This window comes from Anser cygnoides, chromosome 3 (assembly GCF_040182565.1).
Source record: "Anser cygnoides isolate HZ-2024a breed goose chromosome 3, Taihu_goose_T2T_genome, whole genome shotgun sequence".
Classification (NCBI taxonomy): Eukaryota; Metazoa; Chordata; class Aves; order Anseriformes; family Anatidae; genus Anser; species Anser cygnoides.
Genome location: NC_089875.1, coordinates 117,033,151 through 117,052,237, shown reverse-complemented (window position 1 = coordinate 117,052,237; position 19,087 = coordinate 117,033,151). Strand labels below are relative to the sequence as shown.

General features: G+C 40.4%; 1 protein-coding gene across 3 annotated transcripts in view; it reads right to left on the bottom strand.

Annotated features, from left to right (window-relative positions):
- CLIC5 (chloride intracellular channel 5) overlaps positions 1–19,087 on the bottom strand; it is a 75,108-nt gene that overhangs the window by 10,652 nt on the left and 45,369 nt on the right. For all 3 annotated transcript variants that reach the window (XM_066995055.1, XM_013184546.3, XM_013184547.3), the window contains exon 5: positions 818–999. In XM_066995055.1, coding sequence (XP_066851156.1) covers positions 818–999 — 182 coding nt within the window. The remainder of the gene's footprint in view (positions 1–817; positions 1,000–19,087) is intronic.

Genomic DNA, 19,087 nt, shown 5'->3' with positions numbered 1-19,087 from the left:
CTGACTCCAAAGTCACCAATGAAGATAAGCCAAAAAGAAAAAGAGCTAAACCTGTGAGGTTATTATCACATTTCTTACCTGGTGACTTATGACCTTTTTCTTTTCTTTTTGCATGTGTGCAGTCAGCTTCCAGGCTCAGTTTATATTTTGGCTCACCAAGCCAAATTAGATGCATGACTTGGCTTTAATTCCTAGCTTTCTTGCTTGCCAAGGTCTGCCAGGTACTTGCTTTATTCTAAATAAACATGTAATCTGATAAATTAAATAAACGTAACATTTGGAAGTCAGGATGATGTACATCATTTGCACTGTACCAGCGACCATTGGACATCATAAAACCTGGATCTCAGCGTTGACTTTGATTTGTTAACTTCTGTGTGTGAAACACCAGCTGGAACAAATATTCCACCAAAAGATGGAATGTCTCTTAAGTTACAAATGGGTGGGAACTGACTAAAGTTTTGACATCTCTCTTAAGAATAATGGGAAGTAATTAATATGAAAGATGGTTTTTACCAGCAGCAGGGTGAGAATAAAGAGACAGGATACCCAGATCTTAATTTTGTCTTTGCTACTAACTAGTGATGGGACATTTTCCCCATGTATTAAATACCAAGTGGCTTAAGTGAACCTACAAGAAATACTGAGGAAAATGTGTTTCAAGCTCTGCTTCTCAACCTGTGTACTTGCTCACCCATGCTAGGGAGTACAGAATGGGTAAATACCTGGGAGTTACATAGCGTGTAGCACAAAACCTCATAATGTATGAACCAGGGAACTTCCCTGGCTTCTTTGTCCATCACATGGCACCTTTTACCTTGACAACATGGAGTTTGGGCAGAAGGTTGCAGTCAGCAAGGGTCAGGTCATCGCCATCCAGAAACTTGCGTTTAGACACCTTCTCCTCTTCAGTGCTGTCTGCATCAATCTCCTCCGGCAGTGGGGTTCTCAGATAGTCATCCAGCTTCTTCAGAGCCTTCACCAAACCTTTTTCAAGGGCTATGCCAAAAAGTAATGAGTAAGTGGTTAGGGGAGAGTGGGAATTATTTAGAAACACTCACTGTCAGTGGCCATGGCACCAGCAAGAAAATAAAAAAGACAAATACACACACACAAAAAAAGGTTGTAGCTTTACAACTCAACACTCTTTCAGGGCAGTTAAAGGCAATAGCAACAGTTCCAAAGATGCTAACCTGAACTCTATAGAGCTATAAGATACACTATAACTGAAACAAAAGCAATATTACAAAAACTAAATACAAAGCTAGACAGAGCAGATGAGATAGTTAACCATCATTAAGATTCCCCTTACTTCAGGTTCATTTAGGTGCAAATTCTCTCTTTGATATGTCTCAGAAGGAGTGCCACAATGGAGATAGGACTTTGGACTTCAATTACTAAGACGTTATCACACACTGCTGCTGGCTCTAAGGCATTCAAGACTTAAATTCCACTTAGACATAATGCACTGCAGAGTGTAAAATTTTTACTAGAAAAAATCAACCTTGGGCACAGAATTTGTGTTTGTGTGCTTTACTAGAAAGATAGTAGAAAAATCTGATAGTAACAATATGCTTATAGAAAACTGAACTGTACACACTGACTGTACCCAGGCTTACATGTTATTTAAACTGCAAACACTCTGGGGCAAGAAGGATCTTTTGCATCTCTGTTTGAAGGGTGACAAGCACGATGGGGTCCTGGCCCCTGACAAGTGCCCCAAACTGCTAAAGCAATATAAATAAGAAACAGCATGAATTTACAATGTGAAAAAATAACAACATGACTCATGGGCTTCAGGCCAGAATTTCAGCTGGTGAAAATTACCTGCCGTGATTTATACCTGCTGCAGACCTGGCCCGGAGTCAGTGTTTAAGGCCTAATCCTGTAAAATCTTGTCTCTCTGAGTAACTTACTGCCATTTAAACTTCAGGGAGACTACTCAATGTGTCGAGTTACTCATGCGGCGTAGCACTACAAAGCCTAGGGAGATAAATATATTTATGGAGCACAACGTGAGCTTCAAAGGGCTGCCGTTCAAATTGCCCCGTGCAGGGCAGGTTGCTGGCACAGGTAGCTCTGCTGGCTCTGCTGTCAGCCACTCCTGTGTTTTTGGCATGGAGGGAAAGGCGGCACGTATGGGGCCATGGAGAGAGCAGGAGCCGAACACCACAGAACATGATTTCTCTGCTGCCCTGACATCCATTAAACCTTGTGCCAGGGGTGGAAGTCAGATTAAGCTGCCTGATGCCTTGCTCCCACTGAAGCCTCTTGGCCAAGCAGCAGGGAACCACACCAGCTCTTTTGTGGCTGACTCTTAGACACAGTGGCAAATCCTGGCTTAATTGATTGACCAGAGGAACGACTGCAATCCAGCTGAAAACACCCCGACAAACACAGCAGGGAGGAGAAGAATTTTATTTCTGAAAGCAGAGCATCTAAAGCGACTGAAGTGCTGCCATCCATAAAACAAAAGTGTTGCCATCCCTTATTTAATCAATTCAAATTGCATTTTGACACTGACATTCTGCCGTCAGATCCTGGCAGTGGTGTCTTTAATCATCTGCAGCTGTGCTCCACCACACAACTTCTGCTGAAGGGTAGTAACTGCCTTGCGTGTAATATTACCCCATGTGGCAGCACTCGAAAGATTTAGCAATCTCGTCTTGGTTTGACCCATAACACCTGTTGAATAGATCTCTTTCTCTTGGTCAGCCCCAGACTATATCCTCTTACAATGAATTCATTTAGAGACAATGGAATCAAATTACTGTAATTGAATTCAATTTTGCTCATTCAGATTTTAGAAAACTGATTTAACTCTAAGTATTTTCCAGCATCCCCTTTACCCAGTAAGATCATCAGTTCTTTGAGTGATCTGGGCAATATTTCCAGTGGAAATGCTACTTTAGATGCACCATGCTAGTCCATGGGGTCAATTATGTGTGTTTATAAAGACAGGAGCAACAGGTAACATGGATTTATGTAACTTTTTCTGGAACTTTTTAGGGCTTTTTTTTCCCCCTCTTACTGATACATCAAAATGTGTCATGGTTGTCTCAAAAACAATGCCTGGAGTGGAGCCTATTTGTGACAGTGGGAAAAACATCTATCTGAATTCATACTTGGCTCTTGCTTACAACTGCTTTAGGCCAGAAATAAGCATATGTGCAGGGTTCAACACATCTGAGACGTCATTCACAGGCTCTGCTGGAACCCACAGGATCCTGAGATCTCCCACTGAAGCCACTACTAGGTGGGACCATCTCATATTTTGATAATTAAGAAATACTACTTCTGACGCCTAAGACCCTGTTTAATTAATTAAAACTCTTCTGATCTCAGTAAAGGTCCCAGAACAGCCACAAAATAGAAAGGCAGCGAACAAGGGAGAACTGCCTTTCTTAACAGAATTTTGAAAAGCTAAGAGAATTATGAACCTAAAGCTGCAATTTCAAAAGGACTTTAGGCGCACAGGGTGGAATTTTTAAAGAATTTTAAAAATTTCTTGAAATTTTTTCAAGACTTTTTTTGAAATCCGTATGCAAATACCCACATTGCTAATCCTAATTTCGAGGCACCCCATCACATTCAGATTTATCTATGTAATAGATATAAAGGCTTAGTTTCCTTGAGAAGGTGCTCAGAGAAAGCCACACTTGAAATAGCAGGATGTATAAAAGAATCTTGAAAATATTGAAGCAAGAGGCTTATGAGCCTGACATCTCAGAGAGAGAGTGAAGTGTCTCATATTGGTATCGGTGAGAGAACTCGTTCATAGGTTTGAATTCACCACTGACTTGCACAAGTGAGAGGTACCAAAAGCAGGTCTGTTTTTTATTTCTTACCAAATAAATTGAATAATAATAATAATAATGTTTGTGAAAAGTTGAGCTTTTAACAATGGTATAGGGAGAGCATTTCTCTGAAAAGTGGAAGACTGAGGTCCAAATGCCTTTTCAAAGTGGTCAGCCCAGACCTTCAAGACTAAATCCCACCAGTGGAGTATTGGATAATCTGTGTGGCTCTCCTGTGGAACTGTTGCACTTTCCACAAATTATTTCAATGGATCATCATTTAGGGCTGCTAACAGGTAAAATCCTGAAAAACTAACTGTCATTTGCTCTCTTATCTGGTCAATATTTAAAATACTCCATTAAAGATGAAAAAAACATGAGCAGAGACTGAGAAATATCCTCCTCGAAAAAATCCTACAGCTCTGAAGGTTTTGGGTCCCTTGCTGAGAGAAGAGCTGTCTGGGCTCACACTGAAGAGCAAACCAAGCAGAAGAAAGATTTCAATCTGAACCTGCCACAGCATGGATATTTTGTGAAAATCTGGACAAGTATATATTGTCTTCTTTGAGAGCACAGAGAGCAGCAGGCACTCACCAGGGCCTTGTGAATACCAGTCACAACACTAGACTGAATGAAGACATTTAAAAAGATGTGACTAACTAAAGAATGTGCAGTTTTCCATTTGTGAATATATTACCCACAACAAATTTCAGAAGAGGTTAGACAGCTAATTTTCAATTTATCCTCATGGTAACATCATTAAAGAACTGAACAGGTTGGTTGATAAGAGATGAAGCTCCATCCAAGTCAATTGTTGGGGTTAATCTTCCCTAATGTGTGTAAATTAAATGAATTGTTTTGAACTGAAGACCCTGAGGTTCCTCTGTAGTCAGTGGAGTCTTCTTTTCCCTGCTGTTCTTGATGTGAGTGACCCTAAATCAGCTGTATGGAGAACTTTTCCTGAAGCGGCTAATCTCAGCCTTGCATTGTGCTGGTAATGTCAGGGTGGAGGATTCAATATTACAACACCAAGTGGAACTATGCCTGAGAATGTGGCTCTCTGCTGCTTTTGAAATTTCTACCTCCAATTGCTTCCCCACCCTGTAGACTCGCACTGTGATCTTAGAGATCCCAAATGTGACCAGCCCTGCAAGAGGAGCCCTGTCATCAGGTTACTATTGCAACACCTGCAAACATCTGAACTCACAGAAACCATCTTTCTGGCCAGTGAAATCGCTAAGCAAAAGGACACAAGCAATTTGTTGCCTCCACAGTGATGTATTGAATATAAATTCAAATTCCAAGAAGTTTTACCTGTGGATATTCAAAATCCGTGGTGGAATCCCCTCTCTCACCCTTCACTGCTGTGTTCTGGGCTATTTATGCAGCCAAAGACAACTTACATCAGTCACAGTCCTGCTGTGTCATCCCAGCAATAGTGAACAACGCTATCAGCAAAAAAAAAAAAAAAAAAAACACCTCACAAGCTCTGTGAGTTTCCTTCTCTCCTCAAAACTATGCTTTTATACGTCTTTCCTTATGAATTCTGAGTTAGAAGCCAGAGAAATAGCACTTTCCAACCTCAAAGCAACCACAGAACACTTAATGAATGTATTACCATCTGTCAAATGCATGGGGTGAGGTTCAATTTAGCTGATGATACCTAATTCACAATGACGCTCTGTTTTCAGCAAAGGGTTACTTGATGTTGAACAATGAGATTAACAAATCCTGACATGCACAGAAATACAAATAATGTAACAAAAGCTAATAATTGGCAAAATTGTGCTCTCAGTTACACTGACATAAAAGAGGAGTAACTCCACATTGTCAACAAGCTATTCCATATTTACTCCAGTTCAACCAAGACCAGATTTGGCTCTGTTATTCAACTCTTCAAGCAAAAACTTCCTTAAACTATTAGCCTGTGCAACTATTTCCAGGGGACAAAGAGAAATCCTTCTGTCTTGAAACATTTATACCACAACTGAACAAAACATTGGAAAATGTAAATGCACAGAGCAATCCTGCAAGTCAGGGGGAGGGCCAGATTCAAAGATTCATTAGTAGATACTTTAGGTGAAATTTTGGCCATACTGAAGCCTGTGAAAGTTTTGCTGTTGACTTCAGTGGGGTTAGGATTTCTCCAGCAGCTTTTAAAGCCAAAAAAGGACTATTACAATCATTTAATCTGACCTCCTGAATAATAGTGGCCATAAAACTTCCAGCGTCGTAGGTTGTTTCCATCTCTATTTTCTATGGGTCAAATAAGGCTGAAGCAAAATGGAAAGTAACTAGAAAGTAGTAAAAGAAAAATGGTTTGGAAAAAGTAAAACTGATTCAGACCATCCACACCCACTGCATTTGCAGAGGTCAGACAAGGACTCTTCTTCCCCTTCCTTGAACTCAAATATTTCCTTCCTTGTTTAATGCTTGGACGAGGAGAAATAGCAAAGCAGACAAAGCACATAAACACCAATCTCTGTGGCCTGAAGGAGCCACTGGAAGGCAAATCATTCCATCTTAAAATAGTAGCCTAGGAAAAGCTGAATTACCACCAGAGGAGCCTTGCTCTCTCTTTTGAGAACAGGCAGACTGGCCACCTAAATATAAAATAGCTAAAATTGGGTGAGATGACTCCTGTTTTACGTGTCTGAGTGGAACAATTTGCAGGATGAGGATTTCACTTGCTAGTTATTACAGCAAAGCATGGACAGCACAATAAAAGCAATAAGAACAATTGATTCTTTGGTCAAATTGAACATAAAAGCTATTTGATCTACATTAAAACAGAGCAAGACTGCTTACATTTTTAAAACAATCTTAAAGAAAAACAACATAAATTTTCCAAACATAAAAACAAAAATAAAATTGTGTTTTAGGCTGTCTTTTTAAGTCATGCCTAGATGTTCAATCATTTTCGCATGACTTTCCAAACGTTGATAATCTTTGAATTAAAAATTTTCAATTTTTATTTCCAAATTAAAAAAAAAAAAAAAAAAGAGGAAGAAAAGGAAGAAACCTTTGTTTCAAAAAAGATTAGGAGAAAATACTTTTTTTTTTTTTCAAAAGTCATTATTCACCACATTCAATCACATTTGACCATAATTTAGAATACCCACACCTCCTGCGGTATTTTTTTGTTAAATAAACATTTTATCACTAAATATTTTGTCCAAGCCAAAGTAAAATATATGTGGCCCTCTTCATAAGGGAATACCACTGAAAGCACAGTGACACGACGACTTCAAAGTCATTGAGGTCCAGCAATATGATGGCATTTGTAGCTATCATCTGAAATCACTTGAGACTGACCTCAGCAGAGCTGCAAGTTTCTTAATTGTCAAGCCCAGGCAAGTTCAACAAACAATGATCCATGTACAAAAATGAACAACGATTCCTGCTGCTACCCTGGACAACTGATTGATGCTTTTTCTTTTTACTGCTTTCTTCCACTGCCCTCCAGTAAGATTTATCCTGTAACACACGCAAATGAACTTGGTGAAATATGCAATGAGGGAAGAGAGGGAACAGTACATAAATATTCACAGTCTCACACAAACAATCTGAGATTTATTTCTCCTTTAAAAAAACAAACCACCTTTCCTGATCACTTCCAGATTCACAGAGTTTGATATTATATGAGACCCAATACTGTTTTCTGGTAGGAGAGGAAAACCAGCTAAGAAACAACAATTTAAGGTAAGAAAATAATATCATTCTACTAGTCTGACAGTCTGATTAAAGACCAAGGACTCATATTTTCACTCCCTTTTTTCTACATCCTGCTCATTTTTTCAGGCAGGCTCAACAGAGTATTGTAACTTTAATCTGGATAGATTAATCCTTCTCACATGGAGGAGCTGCGACTGCAATATGTATTACTGCCACCGTACTGCATAACGAACAGTTTATATTTCTCCCCGTGATTTCAATACAACCCTGGAGATTTGAGTGCTGCCTTGATTTCCTCTGTTTAGCCATTTAAAAGACAGGTGTCTCATCTCAGCTGGTTTTATAGGCTCCCTCTCTGCCCAGAGGTCCTAAGCATCTCTGGAGGGCAATTGCCTCCAGCTGCCCAACACCTGATGCAAGCTGGTGACTCACTCCACTCATGCCCTTCTTGCTGCATGAATCGTAGATGAAACCTAAAGGACTAGCTCAGACTAGACACCTAACTTTCGGGAAGGTGAAGTTGGGCAAGATGAATCCCACCCTTTGACTATAATTTCACTGTTCACCTAAGTGATGTTAGGATAATACCCACCATTCTTTTAAAGTTACTTAGATATTTAGGGTTCACACCCCAAAGGGCAAGTACATCACCAATTTGAGCATTGCAACATCCAATTTCCAGGCATATTTCTGCCCTGTAAAATCCCCAGCTCTAAGGAGGATCTATATTGAGAGGCAAATGAGTGGTTAGTCACCAAAAGGAGAAGGATGGAGGTGTGGCTCCCATGTATCCAAGCCATTTAGATGCCTAACTCTGGGCCAAAGGTAGTTTCTGGGGTGAGTCACCTCTGCTATTAAAGATGTTCCACTCTAGATAAATAATTCAATATTCACTAGAACAGAGACTTGAGCATGTTCCCACAATAAAGGTAAATGCCCACGCTGAAAAGTAGCAATCCTCCTGTCTGTTTCCACTTGCTTAATGAATCAATGAAGACCTTGTTGTGTACACAGAGGAGAACTGAGCATAAATAGGCACATATTTTCCATGTATATTGGTCTATACATTCTGTCTAGGTCCACTGAGAGAAATGGAGTTGCTAAACCCCAAGAGCACTGCAGCCAGATCTCAGGGGAACATGGAGCTGAAATTCAGCCATTAGATAACCAAAGCAACCTTAGGAAACCAGACACTGAAAATCTATTGAGGTACTTATGGGTGCGACTCACCTTGTCTACCTTTAGCTATCTAAATGTTAGGTATCTAATCTAACCTAGCTGTCCAAGGCAGATATGTAGATAATGTTAAAAGGCAACACTAAAGGAATTTCCCTTCCCTTCCCTCCCTACCCCATCTACAAACCTTCAGGATGTGGACTGCTCAATCAGAGCTTCATCCCAAAGGTTTGGGATATTTTGACAGACCTGTCAAAATCCACAAAAAGCGTGTTGCTATATACTTGAGCAGAAACCTCAACTCCCCAGGTAAATTTCCCTCAGCCAGAGCAAGATGATCCACGGGCTAGGAGGTAACCTGGATTTGGGAGATGTGAGTTCAAGTCTTTTCTTCCCAGCTATTCTACATGACCTTACATAAATGATTTAAATTCTCTATCTACTTCCCATGTACAAAATAAGGATGACAGAACTCTTCAGCCACAAACTTTACATTGGTAAAAGCAGTAACGCACCAGCCATGAATATTTGTTTCAGGTTAGAGAGAAATAAACTGTAACTACAACAAAAGTAAGAGACATCATCCTATTTTTGTGATAGCATCCATCCTACTCCCAGATTAAACCTGGTGAAACAGGTGTATTGATAACGTCTTCAGAAAGAAAACTAAACATGTAATTCTCAAGTTTCTAGAAAGTTTGTTTTGACTTGGTTCTAGTTTTAGGTTAAATCTCAGGTTTATTCCTTCCCTTTTCTTAGTTTTAATGTGTAGTCAAGAAATAAATATAATGTTCGTAATGCTATCAAGAAGAACACAACTGGAGCACCTTCAAATGTTATTTTTTAAGAAGAAAACCCAGGTGTTAGGGTGACACCAAAAGCAAGGTTCATTTACAAGTCTCCTAGGAGTCCAAGCGACCCTGAGGGCAGGAAGCAACTGAATGTAAAACTACTGGCCTACAAGTGCCCCAGGAAGGGCAGCACCTAACTTGCATTTCACAAATCATCGTAACCCTATAGCAGCACGTAAGTGACAAGCATCTCTTCTAGATCATGTCCCCAAGGGCCTAATCCTGACCTCTGCAATGCTAGTCTTGTGCAGGTGTCCCTAAACCAAGTGCAGACAAGCAGCAGCTGATTTGCATCAGAACCCTGAAAAAAAAGTAAAAAAAGAAGAAGAAAAAAATCCCTACACATTATCAAGCCATATAGTTATAGTATGAGATAATCACTCTGGTATCTTGATTTTTAAGATACTGTGTGTTTACTCAGAGTGTGAAGTTTTGGTTTACTAGCACAGAGCAAACAAGATGATTTGGGGACTGACAAAGAAAAATTAGCTACATGTTTCTGCATTAAAATAAGGGAAAAGTTCGCTTCTCGTAGAGCGTGCAACTGGGCTTTAGTGACAGTGCTGTGGGGACCCCTTGTGTTCTAATGTTTAAGCAAAGAAAATTGTTCTACAGGCTGTTGGTGCTTCCAACTTTAAGATTTTTATTTAAATCCTGGAGGTATAGTGGAATAAAGTCTCCTTTTGTTTACAGTGGGATAATCCCAGTTGTACTCCAACAATTCCAACTAAGCTATTTCACTTAAACAGCGGTGAGGACACGTGAGAGGGAAGCAGCAATGCCTAGCCAGCAGAATCTGAGAATGAAATTTTAAAGCTTATTGGGTCCCCAAATCCCGCTGTTCACTTAGCAGATCTCAGCCTCAACTAATTTTATTTTAATGTTTCTGGTATCCTCAGGTTCTGCTGGCTAGGCATTGCTGTTTCCCTCTCATGTGTCCTTTGTGCTCAAAAAAATCATTACTAAGATATAAAAAAAAAAAAAAAAAAGAGACGATGAGAATTACAAATGACTCATCTTTATTTTATTCCACTATTTCTCTGCTTTTGATATTTTTGTTTCAAGCCCCACTAAATGACTTAGGGATCATTGTGATTGTGCCTCAACTTCAGTGTTCTGAAAGGAGCAGTAGCAAAAAGATTAAATTACGTTGGGATGCCTAAAAAAATTTCCAAGCAGTAGTAGGGAGGTCATACTCCCTCTGTTGCAACAGCCCTGTTGTGACAAGTATTAAGAACATTTTTCCCAGTTCTGGAGACCCCGATTAAAAAAAGGTTTTGGAAATTCCAGAGAAAGGTCAAAGGAAAACAAAAATATAGTGCTCAAGGACTGGAAAACAAGCCTCAAAATGCCAGGTTTGAAGAGTTTATTTGTTCGGCTTATCAGAGAGAAGGCCAGGAGGCTAAATGTGTGCAGCCACTCACCCACGGGCAAAATATCTGTGAGGTGTGAGTGAGCAATGTGAGCAGAGCTCTGCTGACAAAGGCATGGGGAGGTCTAATGGCTGGAAGCTGGACAAATTTCAGTTTCCACATTGCCAAAGCACTGCATTGCTTAAGGAACAAGCAAGGAGGGAGCAGAGGCAGACTTAACTTCTTGGGGTGCTTATAAAGGGACTGAGAAAAGGTAGTTTTAATCCAGTTCTGGCAAAAATGGGAGAAAATGGGATGGAGGGGGATAGCGCTGCATGGGCAGGTCACAGCCTAGGTGCTTTTACATCCCTAGTGTCATCTCCGATGTCCTGGAACAAGGACAGAGCTGGGTTGCTTGTACTCAGAGAATTTGCTACTCAATAGTAAGGCAGTAACTGTAATTAAATCTCATCTCTCAAGACCTGATCATGGTATCAGGGGAGCAGATGGACTTTGGATTAGGCAGACCAATGCCTTGAACTCAGGGATAAAGTATTGCTGCATAGATGCCTTCCTCACACTTTTAGGGTCATCCTGACTCCAGGTTAAGGTTCAGAATATTTTTTTTTCAGCTTTGACTGTCTGAGTCACCAGGGATTCACCTTCTGCAGTGCAAAATATGGACCAGCTATTGCCATCACCTGAGCAGCTCTCATTCAATAAATTCCTCCCTGGGAGGGGCATTGTGCATCAAAGACACTTACGTTTCTCCTGTTCTCTGCTCGAATGCAAAGCAACTTATACTGTAAAGGACTGAAATACTAACATATTTGCTAATGAGCAAAACTGACTGGGTTGTGCTTTGCAAGAGACATTAATAAAAAAAAACAAAGGTCCCTCCAGCCTCAAACTCTTTGAATTTTTTATTTATTTATTTTTGTAATCAGAAAAAAAATCTGGATATTAGAGAAGAACTGTGTCTCCAATTCTCATTTAGTCACCTTTTTTTTTTTTTCCCAGCACTGTTTTCAAGCTAAATGTCAACTATTTAAGATCTCCTTTAATAAAGAAAATTAGCAACTCTGATTTTCAGTTGTCTCATTCTTCTCTTCCCACTTATTTTATGAAGAACATTTGCATGCATAAAACAAAAAATATGTTTTGGGAAAAACAGATTCTGGGCCAATCCTTCTCCCTTTGAAGTCACTAACAGTTTTGCAAACTGACTTCAGCAAAATCGGGAGCCAGTCGCTGGGCTCTCTGTCATGTGATAGCTCACACTACCATTGCTAAATATAAGCCTGTGTACCCTCTTGGGATCGTAGGACCAGTTGGGTGCTTAATTCTAGACATTTGCTCACGTAAGATTTGGATATTTTACTGAGTAATGCCATAACTTCACTGAAATCTTGACGCATGCTTATGATGCACCAAGTATATTGCAACTGGTGGAGTTACCCACCCGTGCGAAACAGCAGAGCAATGAAGTTAAAACCGAATCCTAAATAATAATGTAATTTAGGCCTCCCATTCCAGCAGCGAGGCACTTAATTCCTCCCAGGACTGCTGCCGCCAGATTGCTCTAATCCATTTCCAGCTGTGCTACCGCTCCTGTGTGCAAGCAAGGGAGCTCGGCTGGGAAACAGAACAAAGAATCCCAGTGCAGCCAGCAGCACTTGGAGGAATATTCAAACACACAGGGGAAATAATTCCCTCTTAAAGAAGAGCATCTGCCAACTACTGTTCCCATTGCAAGGATTTCAGTCCAGGCCCGGCCTGTGCATATAGGCCCTGATTCAGCAAATGCTCGGGAACATGCCGTCATTTGAGCGCACCATTAACTTTGTGGACTTCAGCACATGTTGTCACCTAGTTTTTAGGGTTTTTCATGTTCTCTGTCACATATGTATATAAATATATATATTCTTTCTTTCTATTTTTTTTCTCTCTCCCTCCATATGGCATGCTGTGCTCTCAGAGCTACACCGACATGCGTGCACAGATGTGTCAGAAAATGATGTCTGCGAGTACATTAATGGTAAATGTTTACTGTTCCCAGAGAGCCCGCAGCTAAGCGTGCTAATCAGCATTACCATGTCCCTGCCTTGGAGGTCCTGCAGTCTGACCACATCTGGACTTACAGAGAGTTTTAGTCTTCTACTGGCTTCAAATATTATTTTTCGCATTTCCATCAGGAAATCTTCATGCCTTAATTAGCAAAATTAAGTTGAAAGGTCTTAGAGGAAGAAAAAAAAAACTAAATTATAGGAAAGTTCAGAAACTTTCCCTAGTAAGGTACATACTTCTGAGGTTAAGACGACGGTTTGTTATCACTTTGAAAAACTGAAAACCTCTTCCTTCCAATGGCATAAAATTTCAGTTCTTAGTTTTGGCAGGTCAAAAGATATCGGTCCTTAAACCTGTCACTGGTACCAGACAGAATATTGATGGCTTTGGGCCACCAGCCAGCACAATTTTGAGGGAAGTTTTCAAAAAGTGATTTCTCCAGCAAACAACTTCTGTAAAATGCTGTTTCTGAGCATTTTAGAATTGGTCTTTGATTACTGGGCAGAATGGAGATAAAGCAATTTAGGATGGACGCTGAGTGCAACTTGCTGCACTTCTTAACAAGTTCGCACAGAGCTATCACCACTATTTTACCGATCTTTATATGTGTGTTTTTATAAAAGACAGAGTGGAGAACAGTTTTATTAACATATCATGAGTGAGTTATACGGGTCATCCCAAATGAACGGCAATAAAATCTTTATATCACACTCACCAACATGTATTCGGTACTTTATGTGCCACAAATGTTGCAGAAAAGCTATTTTACATATGTTTTAAAGACTGGGTATTTTTTTTATACTAGGACTGGTTTTGTAAAGCTGCCAGGCACTTTAGTTACCGCGAACCCAACAGTACTCAGCTCAGAGGGAGCCATAAAAACTTGTTTAAAACGTTCTAAAATAGCTTTTTTGTCCGTCAAAATGCCACAGTTAAAGATCTGTCATCCTGAGCCATTCCATAGCTAGAAAGCCCATCACAAAGCAACTCCTTCTCCCTAAAATGATTTTAAAAGCTATTTCTAGTCCATCCTGGTTGCATGACAGAAAACTTAATATCGTCACAGTGTAGGACAAATTATGGCTCATGCTGGGTCTCGGACAGGTGTGGGAGTTTGTGGTGGAAAAGTGAAATTCTGCAGCTAAAGAGGAAGAAGGAAAAATTTTAATGGCAAGTTGATACACAGACACATATATATACCTATATATTTATGTGGCACCTTGAAAATCTATGCAAAAGTTGTAAAGCACTAACATCGGTCCTGAATTAGGGCCTGCTCCAAGATTCCTGCTGAAGGAAACTCCTGATCCATCTAAGGGCATTCAAACAGCTTTTTTACCTTGCTCCATTAAAATCAACAGGAGCTTTGCCAGGAACTTTGCCGAGCAGAGGCTGAAGCTTTTAGGCACAGCAGAGGACAGAAGGATCAAAGGCTCGGGACAAGCTGTGTCACGGCTACAGCCTGACCTCTTTGGACATGAAAATCCAGGCTGGAAGGAAGCAAGGCGACCTGCTGCCCTTCCCCAACAGGCAAGAAGATGCTTTGGGGAAAGATGCTGTGCTCCCCTATGCCTGTATGGTGATGGAGAGCAGACCAGATCCCGTTTGTTGGGATAACACAGGCTGGCCCACAGCATCAAGGAGCTCACCGCAAAGGGTCTGCACCATGGATCCATCGCTGCAGTAAATATTCAAGGTGGGTTTTTGGACTGAATTAATATTCTGCTGGTTTAAGGAGGTATGTGATGGCTTCTAGAAAGGATCAGAGCACACTGTCCAGCCTGTGCACCTACCTATACTGTGGGTCTGACTCTTCTCAGCAGAAGTAACTCCATAGAGTCACAGCAGCTTAAAACTGATGTAGGCCAGCCTCAATCCCAGCCGTGTCCATGTTTGCATACCTACTGTATGCACACACACTCAGCACATGAAGAGAGACATTTCCCACCTCACGCGCTTAACCACAGAGTGTGATGTAGCTACTGAAAGAGGTGAACAGCATTTAATCACATGTAAGTTAATGATTTAAATGCTCTTTTATTTTTGGCCTCTTGATGTAAATCCAAACCAGACACGTGGAGTCCTCTGGTCAGACGGCTGGAAATTCCTGTGCACGAAATCATGCTGGTGGTCTCCCAGCTCAGCGCCTTCTGAAGAGCTGTACAGTGAAATATCCTTCCGTACCACTAATGAATGCGCCCACCCACACTGGAGCTGGTGCCCCCTAAGAACTCAATTCAAGAACAACTTTTTAAGCTCATAAATGAAATCAAAGGGCTCATTCTATGAGCCAAAGAACTTAGAATTTGAGGCGGAATGGTTAATGGGTGGTTACTACAGGCTGTCCCCTTGGTTTGCAGTATACAGGCTTGCAAGAAAAATAATAAGCAGGATACTGAATACATACACAGCATTCCAATTAATTAAATTGCATCCTCCTCGGATGAATAGATAAGTTGTTACTACCCTGGTTACTGTACAGAGCTTGAGTGATTTGCTCAGCATCAACAAAAGGAACCAGAGCAAACTCCCAGGACCTCGGTATTTCTCCTTGTGCTCAGACAAGGCCTCCTAGATATTACGCAGCTGCAAAGCAGCCCAAAAGTCTCAGATTTGTCATGCAAACTTGAGCAACGTGAACCTGAGGAAGAGATAATTTTGAAGAATACTGCCACTGCTTTATTCCGTGAAGGAGAATGAGCCATGAAGTGAATGAGCACTTCTCATAATTTTGAGTGGCCAAGTCCAGTGGCAAGGGCTGGAGGACCGAATAACCCAGTTGTGCTATCCAAGCCAGATGTCGACCTATTCCTGCGATGACATGATCACTCCTTCAGAGAGGCCTGTTATAAAATTATCGAGTGACATGGGGGGTGGAAGGAATCAAGCCCGTTGTAATTGAAGTGACTTGAAATAATAAATGCACACACTTTCTTTAAACACAGCTTGCCACATCCTGAGAATCTGGAATCAATTCCTTCCCTTTCAAGAAGCTTAAAAGTGGTGGGACTTTGATATGGCATGAGCATGTTTGCTTCTGGGCTTACAGCCCTAGCCAGCCCTTTCAACATTTTTATATTATAAGACAGAAAAGTTAGCAAAACAAAGATGGAAAAAAAGCATCAGAGATTCAGGGAGCTATTAAATCAGGGCAGCCTAGCTGCCAAATACCTTTGGTAAGTGAATGAATCATGATCAATAACATATTGCCATGCAGCCTTACACAAGAAGGTTATCACCTGTTCCTGTGCCAGACATGAAACATAATGGCATGTGGCTAATGAAGTACTGCAAGAATACAGAAGAAAAAAAAAAAAAGGAAGAAAGGAAGAAAGGAAGAAAAAGAAAAAGAAAGAAGGAAGGAAGGAAGGAAGGAAGGAAGGAAGGAAGGAAGGAAGGAAGGAAGGAAGGAAGGAAGGAAGGAAGGAAGGAAGGAAGGAAGGAAGGAAGGAAGGAGGGAAGGAAGGAAGGAGGGAAGGAAGGGTGTGGGGGAAGTAGTATTATTCTATGTGATTTTAAAACATTTTACCTCTAAGTAAATTAAATTCATCCAGAAAAATACAATTTTTTCCCTGAAAATTTTGTCAAAATCCATAGGTTATTATGAAGCACTTCTCTTCTGACAATGTCACATTTGTAGGAGGAAACTATCTTGGCAGAAGGAAACCTAGTTTGTCAAGGGGATGTTTCATCCTTGATTGTAAAGCTTCCTGCTTTATATGTTCACATATTTGCCAGCAGAGGGTATCACAATCTTAGAAACAAACAAACATATGTATCATCGTGTCTACTCATTTACATGCAAGAATTCAAACACTAAATTAAGAAATTACAAATCCTATTTTTTTCATGACATTTCCCCTTTGAGGGAAAAAAAAATAAAATAAAATCATTTAGGCACTTAAAGGCTACAGACTCTGTTATCAGTGTCTTCTTACCACCTCTCCACAACAAATAGCCAAGTGATGGCATCACTTGGAAGTCTGAAATTGTTGCACAACCCTAGCTGTAAACCCTCCTGAGAGAAACACTAGTTTGGGCTTATCTTTGGCATGCATTGGGTTCTCATTAACTCTCACATCCAGTATCCTCCTACTGTGTGAATCTCATTAATAATCCCAACCACTTCACACCACTTTTCGGCAAAGATTTCATAGCCACAGGCTGTAGTGAGAGCTCATATTACTTAGACGTCATGATCTCTGCTAAACCAGGATGCCCTGAAGAATGATCATATATAATTTTACCTAACCACATTTCTTGCAGCTAGAGATCACTGGATGTTACAAATTCCCAGCCTGATATCCCATACCTTAATGAATTCACCACCCTGACTTCCAAGTTAAGAGACTAAAATTTAAACAACCTGATGTTTGGTGATTTAGGATACTTGGTATCCAACACTTTCCTATTCCCAACCAAAAACAATTAGAATTATTTTTGATGTAATGGTCTGGGGTCTCCATTCTGTTTTGGTTTTATTGACAAGTGTTCTTCTATTTTGATCATGTGCAACATATGTCCCAGTCACTGGTGTGGCTTTCCAGTTTAACCCACAAATTTGAGTAAGCTGAAGCTAGGACTCAATATAGAGGAAGGCTATGAGACATATGCCATCACCTTTATTTGAGAGCTGCTGTGTATAGGAAATAGCCACAACTAGCAACCTCTGTTCATTGTGGACCTTACCTACTCACATGGAGATACGAAAAGGGACATTCCCCCTAATTATATAGAATCTAGTATATGGTATCTAGTATATAGTATTATCACATATTATGTTACCATATATCATATTATATCATCATTTGTCATGTATTATATACCATCATATATCATATATTTAGAACTTGCTTTCTGTTTTTACAGAACAATATATAATTATTTCTGCTGTTATATAGGGAGGATAAGCTGCCAGAACCTTCCGCAAAATGGCATATATCAGATCAAGGCTAGAGCTCCAGATCCCTTTTTGATTGCTGCTGCAATTTTAAAAAATACCCATCCAAAATAGCTGCATTAGGAATTATGTATCCAGTGATATGATCCTTTCCTTTCATTTCTTTTTTTGCACATAGTCTCTTTCCAGCCCAAGAAATCTAACATAGCTAGCTTTTAATTAGCTCACTATCTACCATCCAAATCAGCCTTCAGAATAACTGCTGTAGGTTCAGATGAACTGGAAAGGATACTTCAGTGGGTAAAATGTCCCTGAGATAAGGGAAACACTTTTCTTGCTCAGCCCTTGAAAAATGGAAGTCAATTACTCTGCTAAAATTGAGGTCTAATTCCCAGATTTCATAAATCTCCACTCCCAGACTCAAGTACTCAGAGGTCCACAAGCACTTCACAACAGTGCTACGAAGAACACGTACTCTGCTCATCTCAGCTTTATTCTCCTTGTGCTTCAGCACTCTAGCTGCAAAAAAATTACGCTAAAAACATTTCTCTACTTCAAAGAGGAAAGCTGAGTACCAGTGTGTGCCTGGCTATCACAGGAGCATGAACCAGCAACAAAATGCGGTGAGGAAGTTTACACAGAACAAAGTTTGTTGCTGTCTTGCAGCTTACTATCTCTTTTCCCTATAACCTTGGTATGCTCAATTGCCTTTGAGAAGGATTTTCATTTTCTTTGCAAGCGTACCTAAACCAAGTTTGTTAGGCAGAACTAGGGAAAGCTCCCATTAATCACACTGGAGCTAGAACAAATGCAGACAGCCCACCAGGAGCGCTTTGCAGGGTTAGATTCTTTATCTCACAGTAGCAGATATCCAACCTTGAATTCCAGCACTGGTTACAGCCAGATGCAGACACCTCTAGGACTGCCATTTATTACCACCAGGAGCTGCCAGCCCTTACAAGTCCGGGGATTTGCATTTCGCAGAGTCACTGAGAAGCAACACAGCAGGATTTTACATGTGGACAAATACTTGTGACGGTTTTAGAATACAAGGGACAGCACAGCTGAATTTAAGGCTTACAATTGCACCACGGACCATAAAAAATCCTTGTAAATGGCCAAGATATTTATTTTAACTGTAACATCTATTTAAGTTAACTCTTAATTTATCTTCTTTTTACAGGCCTTCCTACAGAGGTTAGCTGAGCATCCAATTGGCAGCAGACAAAAAAATAACTTTTTAGCATCCCTGTGAAATGAAGCACTATA